Below are 25,079 nucleotides of genomic sequence, written 5' to 3' on the forward strand. Positions count from 1 at the left end.
TTTTTCCAATTTGTAAACTATTTCCAGGGAAGGGTGGTAGGGTTGTTGTTGTAGCGATAAGGTTTCTCCCCGAAGGCTTTGGAGTGTTATCGTTGTGATGGCCCTTTGCCGGATACAGATCCGGTACGCTCCGGTAACACAGCACCATTAAGGTGCTAGCCCGACCATCTCGGGAACGATTTATATGGCCACATTAAACCTTCAGGCCATCACTCCCTCCCCACCCCTAAGTCACATGAGGAGCTTGGGGTCGCCAGAGCCTCGTCTGTTAGTGAAACAGGATTCGCCGCGGATAGGTGAGGTTGTCAATTGGGTTTGGAGAAGCTATATATTGCGCTGGCAACCTGAAAGGGTTGCGCTACACAACCCCTTGAATCTGGTATTTTAGCCGCCTCTTATAACAGGCATACCTACCGCGGGTATATTCTAACCCCCTAACGCGATGGGAGTATGGTAAGGATCTTCACGTACAGTAAGAGGTTCACTAACTAACTGGAACTACATTTATCTGTCTAAATCAAAGATCAGTTATTTCGGCTAAAAAGTCGTTGCTAGACAATTTGGAGGAAACCGGTACAATGTCACCATCAGTAGTGGAATTCACTAACTTTTTTAACCACATTTGCCAATCGTGTTTGCGAATCGTTAACTATACCGATTTCGTTATTCATTATTTTGTATCGATATTTGTTTATCGACGATCAGCTGTATTGTTATATAAAAGGCAAGTAAATTGAATGCGTTAAAATTCACGAAATTAATATTTCAGGCAATTTTAGTTAAAAAAGAATATCGGAACTTTAATTAAATGCTTTCAAACACGAAAAGCTGCCTCTAAAGTCAAATGGCATTTGAGTACTTGGCGTACGTTTTTTCACAAGATGAAGAATTACTAAGTCCATCGCCAGTGGACAGACACCTTCTTAGAGAAGTAGATAACCGATTCCACTTGAATGCAACGAAAGCTGTACCGACTAACCCCAGATTTGGCTCATGATATTATTTCTCATCTTGATGGTCAATTAAGGGGTAGTACAAGAATAACTGCGATACCAACAGAGAAAAAAAAGAAATTAATACCGCATTTATTTACCTTTTGTTAAAATATGTAAAAACTTGCACAATAATGACTTAAAAGCGGTTAGTATACGGAATTTATTTATTTTTTGGCATTCATTTTGTTTTTCCCATTTTTTAAGTTTCGTTAAGCTGTGCTTGCCACCTTTCTAATATTAAAACGAAATGTAAAATGTCATTTATTTCGAGTCGTTAAAAGTTAGCGAATAGTACAATGGACAAATCGCATCGTTATAAGTTAGTGAATTCCACTACAGATGTGGTCCATGATACATGCGGAAGATTTAAGTCACCCAAGACAATCAGCTCAATCACGCAATCCATCGTATACTGTTTTTTCGGGATTTGTACCATTCGAATTCGTGACATTGCTACGATGGATTGCGTGATTGGGTTGAATTATAGAATCAATGGGCTTCAACATTGAATTGATAGCTTTCAGCAACGAAATAGGACTCATGTACACCGACGGATCAGAGGATGGTGGGATATAGCAGACGAGAGACGTCAAGCTAATTACTGTATTTAATGGAAGTTTTTTCTGATTTATTTGAAATAATTGATCAAGAATTATCATTACCAAGTACCAGTAAAAATTAATTTTACTTCATAATTTATTTTTTTTAATTATCAAATAAGTACTTGTAATTGACCAATCACCAAGTATATTTATTACTGCACAGCTCTCGCCGCCACTCCTCTGGAAGGACCAGGTGAGAAACGATTTAAATTTCAAGGTGTAAACAACTAGCGCCAGTTAGCAAAGCGAAGACGCGACTGGAGCGCCTGGTTGGACGGCAATAACTGTTTAAACGGTTAAGCGCCAGAAAAGTAAGTATTCACGTCTTCATTTACAAGCGAATACATGCCCTATTTAGTTAGATTATAATCCTTAATATTTTATACTCCCCTTCCAATATATTCAAAGTAGATAGAGAACGACCGAATTTCGACGTTGGGCACAAAAATTGAGTGCGGATTTGGTTTAACAACAACAATCTTTAAATCGATATTCGGTCGCTCTCTAATAATAAAGCTTATAAAATCGAAACACGATTATATTTATTAGATTATAGCTTTTTTTATGACATAAAAGAAAATTGGTTGCGTTACTAAAATTTTTTTTTTAGTTTATTTTTTTTTATATGTGGTAGAATATGCATTTATAATGTATGGAAGTATGATCCTTCCACACTAAACGTCCACAAGCAAGACAAATATGCATTTTAACATAATAATTATGTATTTATTTTGTCTTTTTAATTAATTTAGATTTTTCTTTCACATTACAATATAAAAAGATAATTATTCAATATATATTTATATGAAATATTATAAGAATATGAAATCAAATTAAGATATCGAATTGATAAGAAATTAGTTATTTTAATTAAATATAATAGAAAAGAAATTGAAACCAATTAGGCCACACTTATTACTAAAAACCAAAAGTGATTCGAGGAAAAAAGTGAAACATTTAAGCGCATGATTAAACTAAAACATATTTTTTCGTAAAAGGGTGTTTATTTAAATCTAATATATAGTGTTGAGCAATACATTAGCAACGTGGCATATACCCAGTTTCGAACAGAGGGAAGAAATTAAGCCACCCGCATAGAGAAGGCAATGCCCACACCAAACCACAAGAATTTCAAGAAAAGAGGGTAAATATTTTTAATTTTCATTCGTTCAAAATGAAGAAAAACAAAGAAAAAATTACAAGTTTTTTACTGAGTTTTCCGGCAAAAAGGGCAGTGAACATCAAAATATTAAAAAAAAATATTTCAGTGAAACCTTAACGTTTTCGAAAAGTTAGTTAATTTGAAAAGTGTGTAAAAATCATATTGTTCTTCTAAAACTGTTTTTGTTTTTTAAACGAAAATTATACATATGAATTTCAAAAAAGTTCATTTTTACAAGTGTAAGCAATTTAAAAAAAGTTCCGAAATTCCAGTAATATTTGAAAACCTTCAAGGAAACTTTCAAACATAACATTTGTAGCCCATCAATTGTATACCCTATTTTTCGTTGCTAGTTAAAACATCAGTAAAAGCTGATTAGAACTCAACCTTGCCTCTCTTACTTCAATTAAATAAACTGTTTCATCAAGGCGGAACCATACAGCAAATCAACTAATTGGTACTTTTTCCAGCTTCTTGAAATTTCTACTTGTGGCGCAGTGCGTTTTTGACACTTTTTCAGAGAATTAACATAACAAATACATGGAATGCGTGTTTGCGGAGAAGATAGATAGAATAAGAGACGTCATTTCATATTTTTTGCGAAATTTATTTGTAATGTCCCATTTGAGGGGTAACTTTAAATTGCTTCTACACATTTTCATGAGGTATTTTTAATTGTTTTAAAGGATCGTATTAATTAAGCAGTTCATCCTCTTTTCAACAATCACAATATTGTATTAATATAAACTTCTTGAAAATGTGTAGAAGGCAATTTTCTAATACCCGCCAATCAGGTACATTACAAATAAAAATTGAAATGACGTCTCTTATTCTATCCGTCCTTCTTCTCTGGTGTTTGTTTGTATATATGTATGTCTCCCTGCCACCATCTTGTTACTTGTTATTTTCGTGTATCTGCATAATTGTCTGTACATTTCATTTGCTCGTTCACAATAGCACCCTACTTTTGATACACCGTTGCTTAAGCGATTTCATCTCAACCCACTTATCCAGTTAAACTAGCTTACTTTAAGTTGTTGCTTTCTATGCTAATCTAGCTAGCGTTCTGTTTCTAGCTTGCAAAAAAAAACGGCTATTGCTCATTTCAACTTAAGCGGCAAAAGTGACAGGGTTAAATCCTAGTCAACTTTAACTGAAGTTTAAACTCGCACTGAAAAATCGAGCCTTAGACATTAACGAAGATTTTTAAAAAACCCATACCATGATGGAATAATAAAGGTGATGTCAACAACATAACCTCACTTTTTTGGCAGCTCTATTTGCCAGTATTTACTTGTACTACAGAAGTACTAAATTTTTATTGCTTAATTTTTCCTACAAATTTCCTCAAAAAATTAAGTTTTCTGCAAAATTTTGTCTATATCTTTTGGGGAATACATAGTTATGTTTATGTTTATGTCTAAACAATTCTGGTAGCGGCTTACATAGTTATTATATTTCTAAACGTATGGTCAAATCTACTCCGATCGTACAAGAATTTAATTTATGTATGATAGACAACCCTCTAAATTATGCATGCCGAACTTGTCAGAATAAGGGAAACCGTCAACGGAATGAGAACACCTGAATATTAATTTCATCATGACTTGCTGCAAAAATAAAAATACACATTTTACTACTATTTTTCGTGCATTAAAAATAATTTTTTTTTTTGAACTGACATTAAAATTGGAAACAACAAGCAAACCCGACTAGATTTTTGAATCCATTAGACATTCAATAAAGCAATAATAAAATAAAGAATTTGAATTTTGTATGGAAGATTAAGCTCAATAAAGGCTTATATGCAGAAAACTTGATAAATTATTCCATTAACTCTATGTGTGAAATTACTATAAAACAGCTTTCGGAAAGAAAACCGCTGAAAGTTGATGCATATTTCGATATGCTTCCAACTTGTACTTTCTTAGACTATGTACTGTAATTGATTGGGCAAGATTGTAATAAAAAATTTCTGAAACACATTTCTAATTTTTTCGAAAACTTTTTGATATTGGTTCACATCCTAATGCAATGATATCACTGGTGAGGGTTATTTCCTTTTTGTATGTATATGAAATAAGGCCCGCGGGCATTACTTCCATTTTTCTGGCGTTAATTACGGGCACTATTGCATTGCGCCAGAATTACGGAGCTCCTGTGAGGAAATGACAAAGTTTTAGTGAATGGTTCGATCTTCTCAGAGTATCGCATTGTCCACAACTAAAGAATATGGAAAAAGGCCGTCCGTCAAAGTCAATCGAGATGACTGACTTTAAAACAATATCATAAGATTATGGACGAGTATCTAGGAGGCTTGTTAAAGGAAAACTCGATATAGACGGTATACATCCCAAGACCCAGCATTTATTCATATAAGCTAGGATTAAGAGTTGGGTTCATTGAACAGAAAGAGGTGAAAAGTGTAAAACTATATAACGGTAGAGGCTTTAAAGCAACGATGCTGCAAAATATTAATAGAGCTTATAGATTTATCTGATGAGAAAAAATAAGTCTTTAGTCTAGAGAAGTTTTGTACATGAAATCCTTCCAGCCTTTTTCCTGTAACTTCTACGTTTTTCAAGTTTACCTTAATAGCCCACTCAATTTCGCTTTCCCTTCCATTCTTCAGTAAATTTTCTCCTTACTTTTCCTGCCACTTTGCTCGATAACATAACTGTAGCTTAAAGTCGCACTGGAAAACCGGGCCTTAGTCCTGTCCTAATGATATTCTTACACTTCTTGAAACTCTTATACCACTACTTGTTCTTAAATATTCTTAGACTAAAATAAAAAACATATGATATAGAATACATATACAACAATTATCATTATTCTTACTTTACACTCACTCCCCCTCCCGCTCTTGTTCTCTTTACTTTTACGACTTCCCTCCAACTTCTGCTTTTTCTTCTTTATTTCTTTGTTCCTTTTCCAAATGTGGAGAAACATCGAGTGTGGCTCTTTTACGCACATTGAATATTTTTGGCAAAATATTGCGACAAATTTTCGCTACCTGCTACGGATTATGAGGGCAGTAAAATTTTTTGTTGATGTACTACTGACTTCATCTGTGTGGTTTTATTGCATCATGGTTCGCATAGTTTTCGAAAGTAATTATCTGCTAAAATGTGTCTATATTTTTGGTGCTTTTTTCGATTTTCACAGCTGCATATCCTTTGTTTTAGAGCCCAGTCAATCTTGATAAAACCTAAGACCATGATTACACTTTAGGGCGGGTGAAATTTATTGTTGAAAAGGCACATCCAGTTTCTGAATCTATGGGTCATACTGAGTAATATTGTTCCTGGGACCATAGGTCTGAAATGAATTTCGAGCCTCCCTAATTTTGTTAGAAAATACTTTTTTTAGAAATTTTTATTATTTTTGTTAGAAAATATTTTGAGCTATTTAAAAATTGAATTTGCAATATGGAAAAGTAAACTATTCGTCGCTATAGGGCGCTTTCCTACTATTTTTCGCATTTTATCACTTCTTTTTGGGGAAAATCGACGAATATTTTACTTTTCCATATTGCAAATTCAATTTTTAAATAGCTCAAAATATTTTCTAACAAAAATGATAATAAAAATTTCTAACAAAAAAATATTTTCTAACAAAATTAGGGAGGCTCGAAATTCATTTCAGACCTATGGTCCCATGGACAATATAACTCAGTATGACCCATAGATTCAGAAGCTGGATGTGCATCTGAAGTTTTTTTCCCCCCCTACAATTTGACCCGCCCTATTACACATGCATTAATCTATTATTAATCCGCAATATTTCATTTCAGCGGTCACATATGTGTCCCATTCCTAGGAAATAGGTTAATAGTTACCAAATTTGACGGTCAGCCATCTTGTTATACTGTTTTTGAAGTTTCTCTTATATTTCGTGCTTCCATCTAGACATGGCACCCCACACATGGTTCTAGGTCCATAAAAATAGGTATCTCTAACATTTCTTCAAAATTATCGATTATCGAACGGAAAATTTTATATACGAAATCTAGTTTTTTAATTACCGCTTAAGGCCCGGTTTTTCAGTAGTTGGTTAAGCTAAGCTTAAACTTTAGTCAAATTTAAACTCCAGTTAAACTACTGAGCAGTTTTTCAGTCACAGTTTAAGGCCGCCTTTGGAATTGGCTTTTTTGTGCGGCAACATTGGTTTTTTTATTATCTAGATAATTTGTAAATACGGCAACAGCTAGATTTTGCTCACCCAACAAACATGGGAAAAAATTCTCCAGCGAAATATATATCTAGTTTCGGAGGTGATATCCAACATCATTATTTAATTATTTTTAAACCAGATAGTTCTCGAGGTGATATCCAACTTCATTCTCCAATCACTAACAACCTTTGAAAAATTTTGTAAAATTAGAGTTTTCGAGTTGATCTCCATTATCCAACTTACGAGAGATTTTGAGAAATGTACAGTTCTTAAATGAATATTCAACACATTTCTCCAGTTGATATACTACACTGGATATCGACTTGAGGTGGAGTTGAAAAGAAATCTCCAAGATGGTACCACCAAACCCAACAGCTGTTTATTGTGAGAAATAAACACTTGGTTGTTAGCAGTCATGAAGCGTTATTAATTAAAAATGAATTACACATATTTTATTTTCGTGAAAAAATACTGTAGTATGTAATCTTACATTTGAGTCCAGTTAGAGAACCACAATTTGGGAATTACATTTTTTCAAATTTTGCATTATAAAAAATTCCATCTTTTGCTGAGTACGCTATGATTCTCGAGTTGAGTCAGTGTTTCGAAACAACTTTTGAGATTTTAGAGGTATGCTATGAGTTCTAATGGTACTCAAGCCTAAATGCTTGTTGGGTATATTCGACGCTATTTCGAACGAACGCAAATAACTGGTAGGTTAACTAAAGTTTAACCCTGCCAGATCGGCCGCTTAAGCTAAGCTTAAAATTCAGTTAAAGTATACTGAAGAACTGGAGAATAAGTTTAAGAGTAGTTTAATTGAAAAACTGAGTTGAACTTGTACTGAAAAACCGGGCCTAAGAGTAAATTACGAAAATTAATATAATCTATATGTTAACTTGGTCTAATCAATATAAAATACATGTTACAACCAATCTTATGGATAACGATTACACTAGACTGCAAAATATAAGTGGTATTCTCTCTGGCTAGAATCCAGAGAAAACGTAGGAAGTTTTTCACTTTATTGTCAAAAGTTTTCAACACGGAGTAACGGCATACATTTGTGCAAAAACCTTCTACAGTTTCTACATTTTCTTTACTCAAAAGCATGTATATTTTATTAGAAAATTTATAAATATTACAAGAATGTTGAAACTGAAATTTGAATAAGAAAAATAAATTTCTGTGCGAAGCATTTTTTTTAAACATTTTCAATGCATAAAATATATATATTTTTATTTGGCTTCTGGCACTAAATGCAGGATCAAATAGAAAGGATATTTCTTGTGTAAGTGCTGCGTTATCTGAGCGTATATTTTGTATTGAAAACGTGGCATATTTTCAACTTTTACCACGGTTCCTAGACTGAGCGAATTTTTTATAGAGATTGAACCATAAGCAATTTGTACATTTTCGGAATAAGCCTCCAAAATAAAATAATGTTCTTTGGAAGTTCGAAATTGAGCCTGTAGGGTTATGTTATTTTAATTTATATTGTTAATATTAGTTACATTTATATTCAACTTTATATGAATCTACTTTGAAGAAATTGAATGAATTGTTCTTGTTAATTTTTTTATTTCAATTTTGAAATTATAATAATCAAACATTTTCATTCCATAAAATATTTTATAATAAAATTTTAACGAAAAATAAATTGTGGTGTATTTATTTTAAATGAACTAAAACTCACACATTAGTGTATCTATTTTAAGTGGTCTAAAACCAACAATTGTTTTTCAATGGCATTTGTTTGTCCTATATTGTTGAATAATGCAATGGCATTTGATTCTTCTGCGGAGCAGCGAAATTTAATTCGCCATCTGGATCTTGATCTATATCAGTTTTAACATTACTGGATCGGTGGGTGAAATAAATTATTCCAGCTCTACTGCTGTACACGTTAAAACGCGCGCTCCTTTGTTGAATTAAATTTAAATTGTTTTAGTTATATTAAATAAGTCTTCTAATTATTCGTTTTTTTTTTTTTTTTAAATACGTGGGTCGGCCAGGAATATGGCTGTTGCTGAAGCTCCTCTCTCTTGAAACTCTTTGTAATATTTGCTAGTTTCTTAGTAAGCCAGCTTTTTCCGTTTTCAATTTATGCACTTCTTTGGATCGATGGTCTTTCTTTAATTAGAAACATATGTATTCTTCAAATTCTGTATCTACGGGTTTTATTTCTTTCGTTTGTTGTCGCTAGAAAAAACTATTAAATTGTGCTGTTGACAAGAAAAATTGGACACTTGTTTGTACCTAACTCTTTTTAAATGAAATTTATTTCTCACTTTGTTTTAGCCGTTATTTTTATAAATTTGTATCGCCAAATATCGCTCCAGAACACTTCCTTATTGCTCAGCTTTCTTGAATATTGTGTGTGCTTTCGATTTCTTTGCTTCGGGTCTTCAGGTAGGTTCCTGAATTTTCTTTTCAATTTTCGCAACTCAATGTTGAATATTTTAATTGTACTTCTCTTTTAGGTTATAATACTAAACAAGTATGACGAGAAATTAGCTCAAATTCTGTAACTTCATTTGATGAAAAACGATTGTGAAATTTTACACAATAACGTGCTATTAAACGTTCGTGAGCCTTTTAAAAGCCTGGCAGGATCGCCAATTGTGTTCATTAAATTTCTTCAAAGTAGATTCATATAAAGTTGAATATAAATGTAACTAATATTAACATCATAAATTAAAATAACATGACCATACAGAGCCATACGTCAGTTTATTTTAAAAGAACTTCATTCGCCTTTTTTTCTCAATTAATCTTAATTTCAGAATGTTTTCCAACTTGCAATATACTCGCGAAACTTAAAAAAATGTATGCCATTCAAATAATAGAAGGAGGTAGACCAGACCCATATGTGACCCGGCCTATTAAAAGGTGGCTTATGACTCAAAAAAAGAAACAGCTGTTAAAGATAAACAATGCATTTCTTCAGTTTCTTAGTAGTTTTTCGTTTGCATTATTTGTTTGAGTCATAAGCCGCCTTTTCATAGGCCGGGTCAAATATATGTCTTCTTAAACCAATATATGTATAGCAAATTTCGAAACCCTGCTTTAGAGGCTAACTTCAAATAATATATAGTTTAAAAAAACTAAAAAAAAAAAACACGCAAATGTGGCACCACTGCAACAAGCCCCAAATAATTGTCGCTAGATGGGTCTAAAGGGCCCATTACTCATACTTAGGCCCGGTTTATCAGTGGTTGGTTAAGTTAAGCTTGAACTAAGCTTGCTTAAACTCTAGTCAAATTTAAACTGCAGTTAAACTACTGAGCGGGTTTTCAGTCACAGTTTAAGGCCGCCTTTGTGATATGCTGTTTTGTGCGGCGACATGGTTTTTTTTTATTATCTAGATAGTTTGTAGATACGGCAACCGCTGGATTTTGTTTACCCAACAAACATGGAAAAAAATTCTCCGGCGAAATATATATCTAGTTCTGGAAGTGATATCCAACATCATTATTTAATTATTCTTAAACCAGATAGTTCTCGAGTTGATATTCAACTTCATTCTCCAGTCACTATCCAACCTTTGAGAGATTTTGTAAAATTAAAAGTTTTCCAGTTGGTCTCCAACGTCATTAATATTTTCCAATTATTATCCTAATTTCGAGAGATTTTGAGAATTGTACAGTTCTCAAATGCATATTCAACACATTTTTCCGTTGATATCTTACATTACATATCGAGTGGAGGTGGAGTTGAAAAAAATCTCCAAGATGGTACCACCAAAACCAACAGCTGTTACTGTGAGAAATAAACACCTGGTTGATAGCAGTAATGAAGCGTAATTAATCAAGAATAAATTATATAGGCTGCCGCCGTGGTGTGATGGTAGCGTGTTCGGCCTGCCACACAACATCATTGAATCATACATTTGAGTCCAGTTAGAGAACCGCAAGTTGTTAATTACACTTTTTCAACTTAAGTAATAGCATATTTCGCTTTATAAAAAGTTCCCTCTTTTGCTGAGTACGCTATGATTCTCGAGTTGAGCCACTCTTTCGAAACAACTTTTGAGATTTTAGAAGTATGCCAGTTAACAACATGATCTCTAATGGTACTCAAGCCCAAATGCTTATTGGGTATATTGGACGCCATTTGGTACGAACGCAAATAACTGATAAGTTAACTAGAGTTTAGCCCTGGCGGATTGGCCGCTTAAGCTTAAACTTCAGTTAAAGTAGACTGAAAAACTGCAGAAAAAGTTTAAGTGTAGTTTAACTGATAAACTGAGTTGCACTTGTACTGAAAAACCTGACCTTAGCATAGATTTGACTTGACATGAGAACTGTTACTTAGTTCTGTTAAATGAACATTGCATGTGATTGCTGATTACTCAAAACTTAGCAACACTTAACTAGACTTGAAGTCTGTTGAGTTTTGATTTTCTATGTAAGCTATAAGTGACGTTTACATTTTGATATTTGTTTGTTTCCATTTCATTTTGTCATACAAATTGACATTTACTGAATGTTCTAAACAATTTTTACACTCATAAATTAATTTTAGTACTCAAATTAATTTTGTTTAAAAACCACCACTTTTTGTAGCAAATATTTCACAATAAAACGACAGCTGGAAAACAGCTGATTATGATCCCAGATTGAATGCGCTAAGTGGAGTATAATCGTGGCTAAGTTGCCAAGTTTACGCCAAGTCAAGTCAAGTCTATGCTAAGTATCAGCAATGGGCCCTTAACTCTCCTTTGCGCGCCTAGTGGGTTTAAAACGGAGAAACATCTCTTTTTACCAATCTCTCGATTTGCGCAGAAACAGCATTTCATATCGAAACACGTAACATGTGTGATCGAAATATTGTATTACTTATATGTATGTATATAAATGCGAGATTTAAATTTTCCCTCCACAGTGTGATTGCCCTATGTATAACTGAAAAATGGAATATCACGTTACGCGGCTGATATATGTATGTGACCCGGCCTATGAAAAGGTGGCTTATGACTCAAAAAAGAAATTGCGAGAAACAGCTGTTAAAGATAAACAATGCATCTCTTCAGTTTCTTAGTAGTTTTTCTTTTGCATTATGAACAGTCATGCCCAAAAGGCAACAAAAAAAAAACGCAAAAGAGCATAAATGAGATAAGAGGAAGTAGAACACTTCTAAGCAAGTTAGGACTTTCTAGTTTTCACCACGTGAAAGAGCGTCTCAAAAACTATCGAAACCAGAAAAAAAGTGGAACAATTTTTTTTTTAGTCATAAGCCACCTTTTCATAGGCCGGGTCACATATATATATTTCTTTGAAGAACGCCTAATTTTAGACCCTATTACAAATATCGCAGCAGTTTATCAAATCACTGCTTTTTTAAAATTCGATGGACAAATGCCCTAGCTCGCAATTTGTTTCGAAAACTCACTGTTTCCAATACTACGATAAGGCGGTTTTGAAACATATTATCAGATAGCTTGTTATTTAACCATATTCAGAGACCTGTGACCTTTCGAGTTTTGCCAAATTTTAAATTTTCTTATTTGAAATCGGCACACGCATTCGTGGTAATTTTCTGTAAAAGAAGTGAAGTGCGATTAAATTTTTAACAATAAATAATTCACACATGCTATTGTATTGTACAACACTTTTATATATGTAAGTCGATTTTTTAGAAAGGCAGAAGGTAATTTTTGGAATTTTCTTGAATAGCAATTTGCTAGATATATTTGTATTACTATAATTGCCATACATTTTTGTTTTCCAAAAGTATACTTATACCAACTAAACATAAAACTAACTCATACTTGTCATAGTTCATAGATACAACAAGGACTTTTTTTATCCAACATTGCGAATGCTTTTTAATTGATTTTAATTAAGATAATGATAATATGTAATAATAAGTTGTAAGTTTGATGAATTAAAAATATAAAAAGGTTTTATCGTAAAAAAAAATTGTAAATTCTTAAATTTTTTTTTTATTCTTAGGCCCACTTGCAGAACGGCAAGTTATTTTTTTAGCTTCGAGTTTACCTGATATGAGCGGTTAAACTCATAATTTTTTGACAAATTTTTAAAACTAACACTCTTGCCATTCCGCAAGTGGGCCTTAAGCGCTAGTGCTCCCTTAACTACTGTTACGTTTGTCACCTAAATTGTTTTTTTTTATTAGCTTACTGTGATTAGCTCACTTCCGGCGCGAACGTGTGGCGCGCGTAGCCGGCGCAGAAGCCGCAGGTGCCCCTTTGAAATGTACTACTTTGCGACTACGACTGTTACTGGTGGTGCCTGTCGGTGCTACATCTGCATCCTTCTCGTCGCCGCCACGACGTCGCACGCGTTTCGGCACTGGAGATTCTGTAAGATTAACTGCACCAGCTTCAACAGTACCAGTGCGCTTTTTAGTTGCTGCTGTTGTTTTCTTTACTTTTGCAAGTGTTTTATTCTCTTCTTCGCGTTCCACATACTGCATCAATACCACTTCATCATCTTCCTCTTCATGTTCGTCGTCGGCATCTATAACTATCGTTTGTTGTCCACCGCTATTGCTTGCTTCGCTCTCCTCAGCGTCGTTCTTCTTATGACGACTACCGCCGCGTCCAGTACGCATTGTTTGTCCAACAGTTGCAGCATCAGTTGTGGTTTTTGTTTTTTTACTTTTTTTATCGTCTTCTACATCTTTTGTGTCAACATCAGCATGTTGTTCATCATCAGTTGCAGCGGTGTCGGCATGTGCACCACGTCGTCCGCGTCTTACAGCGTTTGTTTTTGTTTGTGAGTCAGAGGCGGCCTGATCGTCACTTATAACCGCTGCCGTTGCAGCAGCTTTGGCAGCACGTCCGTTGCGACTTACGTTTACTGTTTGTGTTGGTATAGTTGTAGGTGGTGCCTCCTGCGTTTCACTCAATTCACTTTCTGTAGGTGTGGTGGCGCTTACAGTTTGCTTACCACGACGAGTCGTCGTTCGTTTGCCAACTTTTAATGCCTTATCTTTTTCTTCTACAACAATAGTGGATTGTGTTGTCTCATTTTCGGAATGTGTCTCAGACCGTGACTCCTCGTAAGTCACTGTAGCTGTTTTCAGCTTGCGCGGTCGAACTCGCGATGGCGTTTGCTGTGCTTCTGTTATTTCGGCTTCAGCGGCGGATGGTTTTCGTGTACGTCTAGCAGGTGTGCTACTTGCTGTTTGTGATGTGGATGGAGTTTCAGCGCCGCCACCTGCAGCTAAACCAAGTAACAAACGTTTTTTGGGTGTCTCCGCTTTGGCACGTTCCTCTTCAAGGTACTGCTGCACGCGTGCGGTGGGTTTACGTTGACGTCCACCACGACTTGTGGTGAACACTGTCGATAAGATTGGTGTGCTGCGCGCACTTTTACTCATGGCTTCGGCTTTCGACGTCACTTCAGCTCCTGTTGTAGACGAACCTGTCGCTGATGTTGAACCGTGGTTGCTATTAGTTGCTGCTGTTATTGACGAACTGCTGCTTCCTTTCGGCATCGATGCTTTTTCAATGCGACGCTTGAGTTCAACCTGTACTTCAGCATCGGAACTCTCATCGTAGTTGCGTTCTTCTGCAGTAACAGCTCGCCGCGGACGGTTTGGTGTTGTTGATACAGAAGAAGTATTACCACCACAGGCACTTGTGTTACCAGCTTCCAAATTAGAAGATGTGCCTTCGTGTATGCTACTATCGAGTGAAGAATCGCGTCGTTTACTGCTAAGCGGGCGTTTTTTTGGCGGTTCAACATCGGCGCCAGCACTATCAACAATTATTGCTGTTACCTCGTCATCACCTACGCTTTGAATCGAATTTACACGCTTACGTCTGCTACGTTGTTTCATGGAGGATACGGAGCTAGTTGTGCCTTTGTCTTCTGCGTGCACATTTTCAGTTTCTTCAGAATGTGCCGACACACGTCGTTGGCGTACACTTTTAGTGACCTTCTTCGCCTTTATAGTTTCATCTTCTGATTCGTGTTTTTCTTTTTCACCATCTTCTACCGTTACGGAACCACGTCGTTTGCGTCGTACCACGTTTTGTGTCTTTTTTATTTCCACTGCATTTGGTTCCTCGTCATGAGGGGTCACAGTTTCAGTACTGTTCCTCTTCCTGGTATGTTCTTCACCCTGTGTAGTCTTAGTTTGTGATGTATTTTGCTGGCTCTTGCCGCGCGGCGTTCCACGCTTATGTGCTGATGCAACTTCATTAATAGCTACTGTAGCTGCCGCGGCAGCGCCACGCCTACCCCGTCGGCCACCCACCGAATCGGCAGCGGTTGGGGTATCTGTTCGCTCTTTCACAACTTTTCTGGTTTTCGTATGCGTTTCTGCAACTTCCAGTTTTTCCTCCTCTTTGTGCGTATGTTCTACATTTTCTGTTTGTTGCCGATGAGCATCTGTCGCATCTGCTTTCCTATATCGATTGGCTCGTTTGCGCCCCGTGGTGGTGGGCTCTTCGTTTGATTGCTCTTCTTCCTTCAAAGTTATATTCTCTTTTTGCGATTCGGACTTCAAATGGAAAACTTCTTCCGACGATTCTATACTAATAGAAGGTAAGTCGGAAGCATCTTCTTTCTTTTCTTTGAGCGCCCTTTCAATAATGGTTTGTGAAGATGATGAACTTGAGTGTTGTTCGTCTTCAGTTCCTTTTTTCATTTCCGTGATTTTTACTTCAGCCTCCGTTGATGTCGTCGTCTCCTCTATTGCTGCTACTGCCTTTACGATATCTACAGCGGGCTCCTCTGTCGCCGCCTTACGTCGCCGCCTACCTCGCAAAATCGCATGGCCATCAATGTTTTCGACGGGTGTATTCGATGTTTGACTTGATTCAGACGCCGTTCGCTTACGTCTCCCGCCACGCCTTGATGCATTGGTATGAGCTGTTGCATCTTGTAGCTCTCTAACCTCTTCTTCTGGTGTATTGACAGCGTTCTTTGATTCCTCTGGATCTACATCTGCTTCAATTTCATCTGAAGCTTTAATAAGCCGCGAAATCGTTGCCTTTTCAGCCTTTGTTTCGGGCAAAGCTTTTTCGGTGTCCGCAGATTTCCCTTCATCTTCGGGGTTTTCTTCAGCTGGGCACGCAGTAGTCATGAGAGGCTCATTTGCTTGATGCGGATTTTCAGTGACATTTTCATCATTTTCGATCATTATTTTCGTTTCGTTATGGTCATCTATATCTAGCGGTTTCTCTTCACCAGCTTGCTCCTTAAATGGAGCGCCATCATCCAAGAGTACTTCCTTAATTTCTTCCAACAGTATGCAGACATCTGTCTTGGCGGCTGGTCCACGTCGGCGTTTTGTTGTTGTTGGTGCTTCTGCCGAGGCTTCGTCTGCACTATTTTCCACCGGTGTTTCAGCGTGTCTTCGTCCACCACGTCGTTTTGTTGTTGACAAATCATCTCCATCTTGTGCTGAACATTGACTGGTGGCAGAACCTTTGCGGGTACGTCTTGTCGATCTTTGTGAACGGTGTTCTTCCTCTTTATTTTTAGAAGAAATATCTATAGATTCAACTTCGTCAAGCGCCTTAAGCGTAGTGGTAAGTTCTTGATCTGTTGGAAGTTTCGTTTCATCATCGGTTGATGTGACACTTTTTCCTGACGCTTTCGAACTCTTCAATAAAGATACTTCATATGTTGCTGTTACGTGCTGAAAAGCCGTCTCCCTAGGCACAGTTACTATTGCGTCAACAGCAATTTCACTCTCCGCACCTAGGTCCTCTTCAGCTTCAAAGAAATTTCCCTTCTCCGCATTTTGTTCAGACTCTTTGGAAAACTTTTGTTCCACAACTTGTTTGCAAGCTGATGATTTGCTGCCCTTACGCTTAGGCGGCATGGAAATTGTAGCTACGGCTGACACTTCTTTCTTGTCGTCGGTACTATCTGACTTATGTTTCTCAGTAGTTGATGCTTCTTCACGATCTGATGTCGTTTCTGCTTCAGTGTGTTCATTGGAAACTTCTTTGACAGTTTCCAGGGGAGTCGTTTCCACAACAGTCGTTACCTGACATTTTGTTACTTCTTCTTCCTGTTCGAATTTGTGCTTTGAGCGTGAAGTTTTTCGAATAATTCGCTTTGCTGGCTGTTCTTCTCCTTGCGTCTCTGCATCTGCATATTGGCTTTTCTGCACAGTCATCAGCTCCTCCTCTAATGTCTTAACTACATTGGTTGTCGTCTCGGTGCCCTCATTTTTTTCTTCCACATTTTTTTTGGAACCGGATGGCTTACGGCCTTTACGCTTAGGCGGCATGGAAGATGTAGCTTCGGCTGACACTTCTTTCTTGTCGTCGGTACTATCTGACTTATGCTCCTCAGTAGTTAATGCTTCTTCACGATCTGACGTCGTTTCAGCTTCAGTGTGTTCAATTGAAACTTCTTTGACAGTTTCCAGGGGAGTCGTTTCTGCAATAGACGTTACCTGACATTTTCTTACTTCTTCGTCCTGTTCGAACTTGTGCTTTGAGCGTGAAGTTTTTCGAATAATTCGCTTTGCTGGTTGCTCTTCTCCTTGCGTCTCTGCATCTGTATCTTGGCTTTTCTGCACAGTCATCAGCTCCTTCTCTAATGTCTTAACTACATTGGTTGTCTTCTCGGTGCCCTCATTTTTTTCTTCCACATTTTTTTTGGAACCGGATGGCTTACGGCCTTTACGCTTAGGCGGCATGGAAGTTGAAACCTCCACTGGCAGCTCTATCTTGTGGGTGGCACTATCGGATTTATGTTTCTCAGTATTTGCTGTTTGTTCACCATCCAATGTCGTTCTCAGAGACCGTGATGATTCAATGTTTTCAATTTGATCTTCTTTGGCAGTTTCCAGAGGAGTCGTTTTTGCAACACGCGTTGCCTTATATTTTATTTCTTCTTCCTGTTCGACTTTTTTGTTTGAATGTGAAGTTTTTCGAACACTTCGCTTTGCTACTTGTCCTATTGCTTGCGTCGTGTCTGTATCTTGGCTCTCTTGTACTCTTGTCAGCTCCTTTCCTAATGTCTTATTTTCATTGGCCGTCTTATCGACACTGCCATCTTCGTCTGCTGCAGCTGTCTTCGAACGCGATGGTTTGTGCACTTTATTTTCTACATCTTCGACAGCAGTTGTTGGCATTTCTGTATCGACCTCTTTATTTTCTAGAGCTGTCATTACTTCCTTGACTTCAGTTTCGTTGTTTGTCTTTTCGGCGCTCTCATCTGTTTGTACTGTAGTTTGCTTTGAACGTGATGGTTTGCGTACTGTACGCTTACCTGGTGGTTGTTTCTCAGCAGAAATTGTGGGTTCGTTTAATTCTTCCACTGTTAAAATGTCCTCATTTGCTGTGTCTGTTACATTTGGAATTGTCGCTTCTTCCTTCCTTGCAGCTTCATTTTTCGATTCTTCTACGTTCTTCTCTGTCATCTTTCCTTGTGTTATAAGTTCACCGTGGCTTTGATCAACTATATCAGATTCCTCCACTGTTACTTCGCTTTCAATGGTTGCTTTGATGGTGGTTTCCTTGTTTTGATCAGTTTCTTGCTTTGATCGTGATGTTTTTCGAACACTTCGCTTTGCTACTTGTCCTATTGCTTGCGTCGTCTCTGTATCTTGGCTTTCTTGTACTTTTGTCAGCTCCTTTCCTAATGTCTTCTTTTCATTGGCCGTCTTGTCGACGCTGGCGTCTTCGTCTGCTGCAGCTGGCTTCGAACGCGACGGTTTGTGCACTTTATTTTCTACATCTTCGACTGCAGTTGTTGACATCTCTGTATCGACCTCTTTATTTTCTAGAGCTGTCATTACTTCCTTGACTTCAGTTTCGTTGTTTGTCTTTTCGGCGCTCTCATCCGTTTGTACTGTAGTTTGCTTTGAACGTGATCGTTTTCGTACACTACGCTTACCTGGAGGTTGTTTCTCAGCAGAAATTGTGGGTTCGTTTAATTCTTCCACTGTTAAAATGTCCTCATTTCCTGTGTCTGTTACATTTGGAATTGTCACTTCTTCCTTCCTTGCAGCTTCATGTTTCGATTCTTCTACGTTCGTCTCTGTCACCTTTCCTTGTGTTATAAGTTCACCGTGGCTTTGATCAACTATATCAGATTCCTCCATTGTTACTTCGCTTTCAGTGGTTGCTTTGATGGTGGTTTCCTTGTTTTGATCAGTTTCTTGCTTTGATCGTGATGTTTTTCGAACACTTCGCTTTGCTGGTTGTTGCTGTTCTTTAACGGAAATCAACTTATTTTCTAGATCTCCGACCGTTTGCATCGCTGCAATTGCATTCTGATTTTCTTCAGTTTGTATGACCACCTTTAATTTAGTTTCGTTGGCTACGCTCTCGTCTTTTTCTATTGTTGCGTTGCGTACATTAAGTGAATGTGGTGGATGTTTCTCATAAGAAGTTGGGACCTCATCTAACTCGTCCACACCCCGAGGAGACATCGTTGAAATGTCCGCATGGGACGCCTCTGGTTTATGTTCCGATACACAATCCACATTCTTCTGCTTGGATCGTGATGTTTTTCGTTGGTTTCGCTTCACTGGCTGATCTTTTTCAAAGGTGGATGATGATGCATCCGCTTTTTCTACTAATTTCTCTTTATTTTCATCAGTAAGGGCAGTCTTTTTTGCTGAAATAGGCATCATTTCTTTCTCGATAGTTGACACTTCCTGTAACCTTACATGCTTGCTTAGTTCTATATTAGCAACGACATCGTTAGCCGGCGTCTCTTCTGAAATATGTATGATATCCGCGCTGACTAGCATTTGTTCTGAATCTTTAGATGAAGCAAGTGTCTCTTCTAAAATATCAGGTATCTCTTTTGTAACGGGAGCTTCCCCTTCAGTGTTTCCACTCACCTCTGCTGAACTTAGTATTATATTTGTACTTTCTTCTCCTGCTATGCCGCCTGTCTGATTTTCTATTCGTTTGTCCGAAAAAACTACGTTTTCATCTAATTGTAATTCGCCAGCCTCTTCTGCGATCAAAATCTCGCTTTCCATTGGAGTTTTATAAATAAGTTTATCTTTTCCTTCTGGTGATTGCTCGGTTTGTATTTCTTCCTCGTTTTGCATTCCTACTACTTTCTCCTCATTTCGCTTTTCTGTGCTAATGTCAATCGTTTCTTCTGTGTTGTTTTGTGCTTCAACTGATTCCTCAACGGCGTCTTCAATAACAACTTTAGTTGAATGTTGTGTATTATCATCTATCACTGCCTTTGTTTGTTCATCACAGGCCAGCGTTTCTTTTATTATTTTTTCCGAAAATGCAATTTGTGATGCGGAGTTTTCTTTTGAGTTCGAAGGTAATTCATCTTGTTTATTACCGGTATGGTCTCTCCCTTCATTTTCGATCTCTTTTCCTTCATCAGCAGCTCCATTTTCTATAGCTACATTGGTATCTTTTGTTGTTTCTACTACATCAGCATCTAAATTGTTCACTGAATCTTGTAAAAGTAATGCAGGCGGCTTAGCTAAAGTTTCTCTGTTTTCCCTTTTTGCACGATCGACAATTTTTAATGACAAATTTGCTTCAACTTGTTCGCCATTCGCATTAGAAATGTCTACACTATGTGTATCCACTTTGGTTGATTCCACCGTTACCTCCTTTATTTCTTCTACACTGAATTGTAACTCTTCGGTTTTGCTTTCAGAAATTTCAATATTATCTTCCACTGATTCCATGGAGGTCATTAGGAAGAACTCTTCATTATCCGTTTTTTGTAAATCAACTCCAGTCCTTTCGACACTTAATTTGTCATTGGTGACACCAGAAAATTCTTCAATTTTATTCGTACTATCAGCATTAACTTCATTATTAGGCCCTTCTACTGGAATGCTCTCCTTATTCAACTGAATTAAAGGACTATTTTCTGTGCTACTAATTACATCAATTTGACACTTAGTGGTTGTATCATTCGAGTTTTCAATTCCTTGCTCTTTCTTTGTATTACGCAGAGTTGATTCAATAGCCGTTTCCTCGTCGCTCGTTACGTTTGCTTCATTTTCTTCTACTACCGCATCATTTTCTTCTTCTGTTAAGTCAAATATTACACCCTGAGTTGTATTAACTGCTGGCGGGTCTTTTAGCACGTCCTCTGTTAAATCAAATACATCACTATAGTTAAACTCAGTTTTTGCAAGCGCGGTTTTTGTTTGATCTCCCAAAGAATTGACGGTTTTATTTCCACCAATGGCCTGTTTATAATTTTTAGCAGTCGAATACTCACTTTTGTGGTTCTCTGCAACGACAGTTTCAGTGGCTTCCGCTATTGGATTTTCAGGAATGAGATTTTCGACAACTTTTACTATTTGTAATATTTGCTCTTCGGTTCGCTCGGCGCCGTCTGTTGTGGTACCAGAGCTCTCCGAATCTTGTGTGATCTTTTCATTTGTGCTATCTGAAATCGTTGTCTCTATAACTTTTTGGAGATTTGAAGCCGTTGGTGTTATTATTTTTGATTTTCCTCTATCCACTTCAAGCTCAGTAGCATGCGCTACCGTATTGGCCTGTACAGTATCCAATACCTTTTGTAGTTCATCAACATTATCTTCATCACCCTTAACCGCAGTATTCGTCTGCTTAACATCAGCCTGTGGTACTAAAGTTTCAATAGCAGATTCATTGATGAAATGATCTATTTCTTGTACAGACTCAACAAGAGGCTCGGTTAGTTGCTTTGAATTTTGTAATTGCGATTTTTCTTTCACAAAATCAATGTTTACACCAGTCAAGTGTTGTTCAGCGCCTAAAGTTAAACGGCGCGGTGCTTGTGATATTTTCAGCTCATGCCTTTTATTAACTAGATCGGGCGTTGCGGCACGTTTACCTCGACTTGCAATTGTTTTGTATGCTTGGAAATTGCCAAATTCTTCGCGTAACTTTTCAGCCGTCCCTCCTACTGTAGTTTCTAGCCTTTTAGTTGGCAATTCAGCTCCGTTTTCGTGCAATTCAGCTTCGTTTTTACACAATTCAGCCGACGTTGTATTCAAGTTAACTGTATTTGCATTCAGTTCAACTATCTTTTCATGCTGTTCAGCTTCATTTTCATTCCGTTCATCTTCAATTGCATTCTTTTTAAACGCAGCAACATTTTCGTACAATTCAACAGCCTTTTCCTTCGATTCAGCGGGAGTTTTTTCAAGTTCAGCAGCGTTTTCATTTATGTCAGCAACATTTTTGGACAACATGGAATTTGCATTCAATTTAGCTTCATTCGCATTCTTTCTAATCTCAGCAGCAGTTTGATTCAATTCAGCTGTGCTTGCATCCAATTCAGCAGCCTTTTCAATTGATTCAGCTGCATTTGCATCCAATTCAGCAGGCTTTTTATTCAATTCTCCTTTTTCATTCAATTCAGCTGTGCTTGCATCCAATTCATCAACCTTTTCAATTGATTCACCTGCATTTGCATCCAATTCAGCAGGCTTTTTATTCAATTCAGTTGTGCTTGCATCCAATTCAGCAGCATTTTCAATTGATTCAGCTGCATCCAATTCAGAAGGCTTTTTATTCAATTCTCCTTTTTCATACAATTCAGCTATATTATCGGATAATCCGGAAGAATTTGAGGTCCATTCAACTCCAGCGGCAGTCTCAGCAACATTTTCATTCAATTCAGATTTACTGTCATTAAACTCATCAGCATTTTCAATAAATTCAGCTTTATTTCCATCGTCTTTTGTTACATCTTCAATCGCATCTTCTATTGACTCATCCACTTCTATTATGCATTCAGATTTTGTTGCTTTATGCACCTTTTCCTCAACCAAACGTGACTTTTCACGCGTTAAATCAATAGTAATACTAGTAAGCTGCTTTTCAGCACCCATACTTTGTCGACGTTGATCTTGTGTAGATTGGATTGTACGTGCTTTAGTGGTACGATGTGGGGTAGAAGCTCGCATTTGCTGACCTGCGATGGTTTTATGAGCTTGAAAGTTGTTAAATTCAATGTCTGCTTCAGTAGTTGTTTGACTTTGATCTGCGCTGGTTTTTGAGTCATCAATATCTTTAATTATAGTGTCATTAACCGGTTCTTCTTCGGTTTTATTTTCTGAAATTGTAGTTTCATGAGATTCAGCGTCTTTTTGCGTACTCGCAGAAGCATATACGATAACGACGCCCTCTTCTTCGTGTTCCGAATCACTGCTCTCAACGAACATCATGGGAAAATCTTCTTCATCCTGTGACTTGTTCTCAGCGCTGCCGGGCTCTTCACAAGCTAAAGCTTTCGTCTTTTCTACTACATTATTTTCTGTACTACCACCATGTATTGATTCGGTATCACTCACTGCCAATGGTTCAGAGAATACAGATTCGTTGGTTTGATCGAGCAAATTAATACCGCTAATTTCTGCATCGTTGGGTGTAGCTGGACGCAGTGTCTCATTCTCATAATCAGGCGAGATGTACGCAATTTTCGATACGCTTGACAATAAGGGATCTTCTGATGTTGTGACGGCACTCATATCTGCCAACATCTGTTCGGTTGTATCTTTATTTACCGTTAAATTACTTGTATCACACACTGATGACGCAATGGGATCATGCGTTGCATCCTTAGCCGCATTTAATATTGAAACCGAAACAGTAACCTCACGCTCTTCATCTTCGCCCTCATCCAGTTCATTACTTTGTTGCAAATTATCTACCCACTCTTGTATGTTGGTTTTAGGTAAATCTGTTATTATATCTGCTGCTGAGAAAGGTGAAAGTAGTGCAGCTATGGCAAGATTCGACGCTAAATGGCTCTTACGTGTGTTGACTTTTTGAGTTGGTGTGATATCGAGCGATGTCCTTCCAACATCGCATGCTTCTTCAGAGGCGGCAATAGTTCGTTTAGTGGTAGTTGCAGTAATTTGCTGCGCTGGTGTTTCAGGTACAATCATTTCACTATCATCGTCCTTCTTTTTCGTTGCACTGCTCGTTTCTACATTAGCTGTTAAAGTGTCAACATTTGAAAAACGTGTACTCACAGGTGTTTTGTAGATATCTTCCAGCGTTCGCTGATGATGACTGCTATGCAAATCATATTCCGTTGTTGCTGTCATAATATTAAGCGAAGATGAATCTGTACTTGGTTCCAAAATAGCGCTTGCCGGTTCGCCTGGTATCATTACATGTTTAGCGCGTGGCGTTTTAAGGAACTGATCAAGTCCCTCATTATTTTCATCATCCTCATCCTCATCATATTTGTCATGAAGTTTATTTCGTATGGGTGTTTGCATAAGCTCTTCTAAGCCACCTAATTGAGGCGTGCTGCATGCTTTTGGTGTGCGCAATAATTCCCGCATGCCACGATATTGTGGTGTACTTGTGTGCTTTGGAGTTTTCAACAATTCACGCATACCAACAAATGTTCCACGACCTTTGGTGGATGTTGATGGCTCCATATCTTGTTCTTCGCCTTCTTTTTCACTTTTTTCAGCGATTTCTTTATTCACATTTTGTCTTGTAACTGTATCGATTTTGGGTGTCTTCACCAAATCGGCTAGACCAGTTAGATATTCTTCCTCATCTATGGTGTTCGTTTCCGTTAGAACTTTTGCTACTTTGGGTGTGCGCATCAAATCGCGTATACCGATTAGCTTTGGAGTAAGATCGACAGTTTTTGGTGACTTCATAAGCTCGCGCATTCCTACCATCACAGGCGTTTTGGGCGAATGAAATACATTGTCCGCAATTCTTACTGATTTTTTCTGAGCCTTTGGAGTTTTGGGTTGCTCTTTAAGGTCTAAAACGTGTGGAATATGAAGGGTATAACTTTATTTCAAATAGTGAGTGAAGACAGAGCAACAGATGGAAGGAAATGTGAGAAAGGAGGACGAAAAGAGAAAAGGAAGGAGATGAAAATAAGGGGAGAGCAAGATGAAGAGTTTTGGCAATGATAGCAGCAGGAAGTAAGATATAGCAATGAAAATGAGACACCAAGAGTGAAAGCGGGAGTAGACGATGAAGTTAAGAGAAAAAAAGTAAGGAAGGCTAAGTTCGGCTGTAACCGAACATTACATACTCAGATGAGAGCTTTGGAGACAAAATAAGGGAAAATCACCATATAGTAAAATGAACCTAGGGTAACCCTGGAATGTGTTTGTATGACATGTGTATCAAATGGAAGGTTTTAAAGAGTATTTTAATAGGGAGTGGGCCATAGTTCTATAGGTGGACGCCTTTTCTGGATATCGCCATAAAGGTGGACCACGGGTGAC

The 25,079-nt window shown here is 37.5% G+C and overlaps 1 protein-coding gene across 2 annotated transcripts in view; it reads right to left on the reverse strand.

The window, feature by feature from the left end:
* Window positions 1-2,297: 2,297 nt before the first annotated feature.
* LOC137251000 (microtubule-associated protein futsch) overlaps window positions 2,298-25,079 on the reverse strand; it is a 106,816-nt gene continuing 84,034 nt past the window's right edge. Inside the window, exons 9-10 of one of the 2 annotated variants that reach the window (XM_067784832.1) lie at window positions 22,271-24,604; window positions 2,298-22,168 (exon numbers count right to left, since the gene is read on the reverse strand). In XM_067784832.1, the coding sequence (XP_067640933.1) occupies window positions 13,092-22,168; window positions 22,271-24,604 (11,411 nt within the window). In that variant the 3' untranslated portion in view covers window positions 2,298-13,091. Of the gene's footprint in view, window positions 24,605-25,079 lie in introns of both variants that reach the window. The other variant, XM_067784823.1, reaches the window with a different exon arrangement.

This window comes from Eurosta solidaginis, chromosome 1 (assembly GCF_040869045.1).
Source record: "Eurosta solidaginis isolate ZX-2024a chromosome 1, ASM4086904v1, whole genome shotgun sequence".
NCBI classification, from domain to species: Eukaryota; Metazoa; Arthropoda; class Insecta; order Diptera; family Tephritidae; genus Eurosta; species Eurosta solidaginis.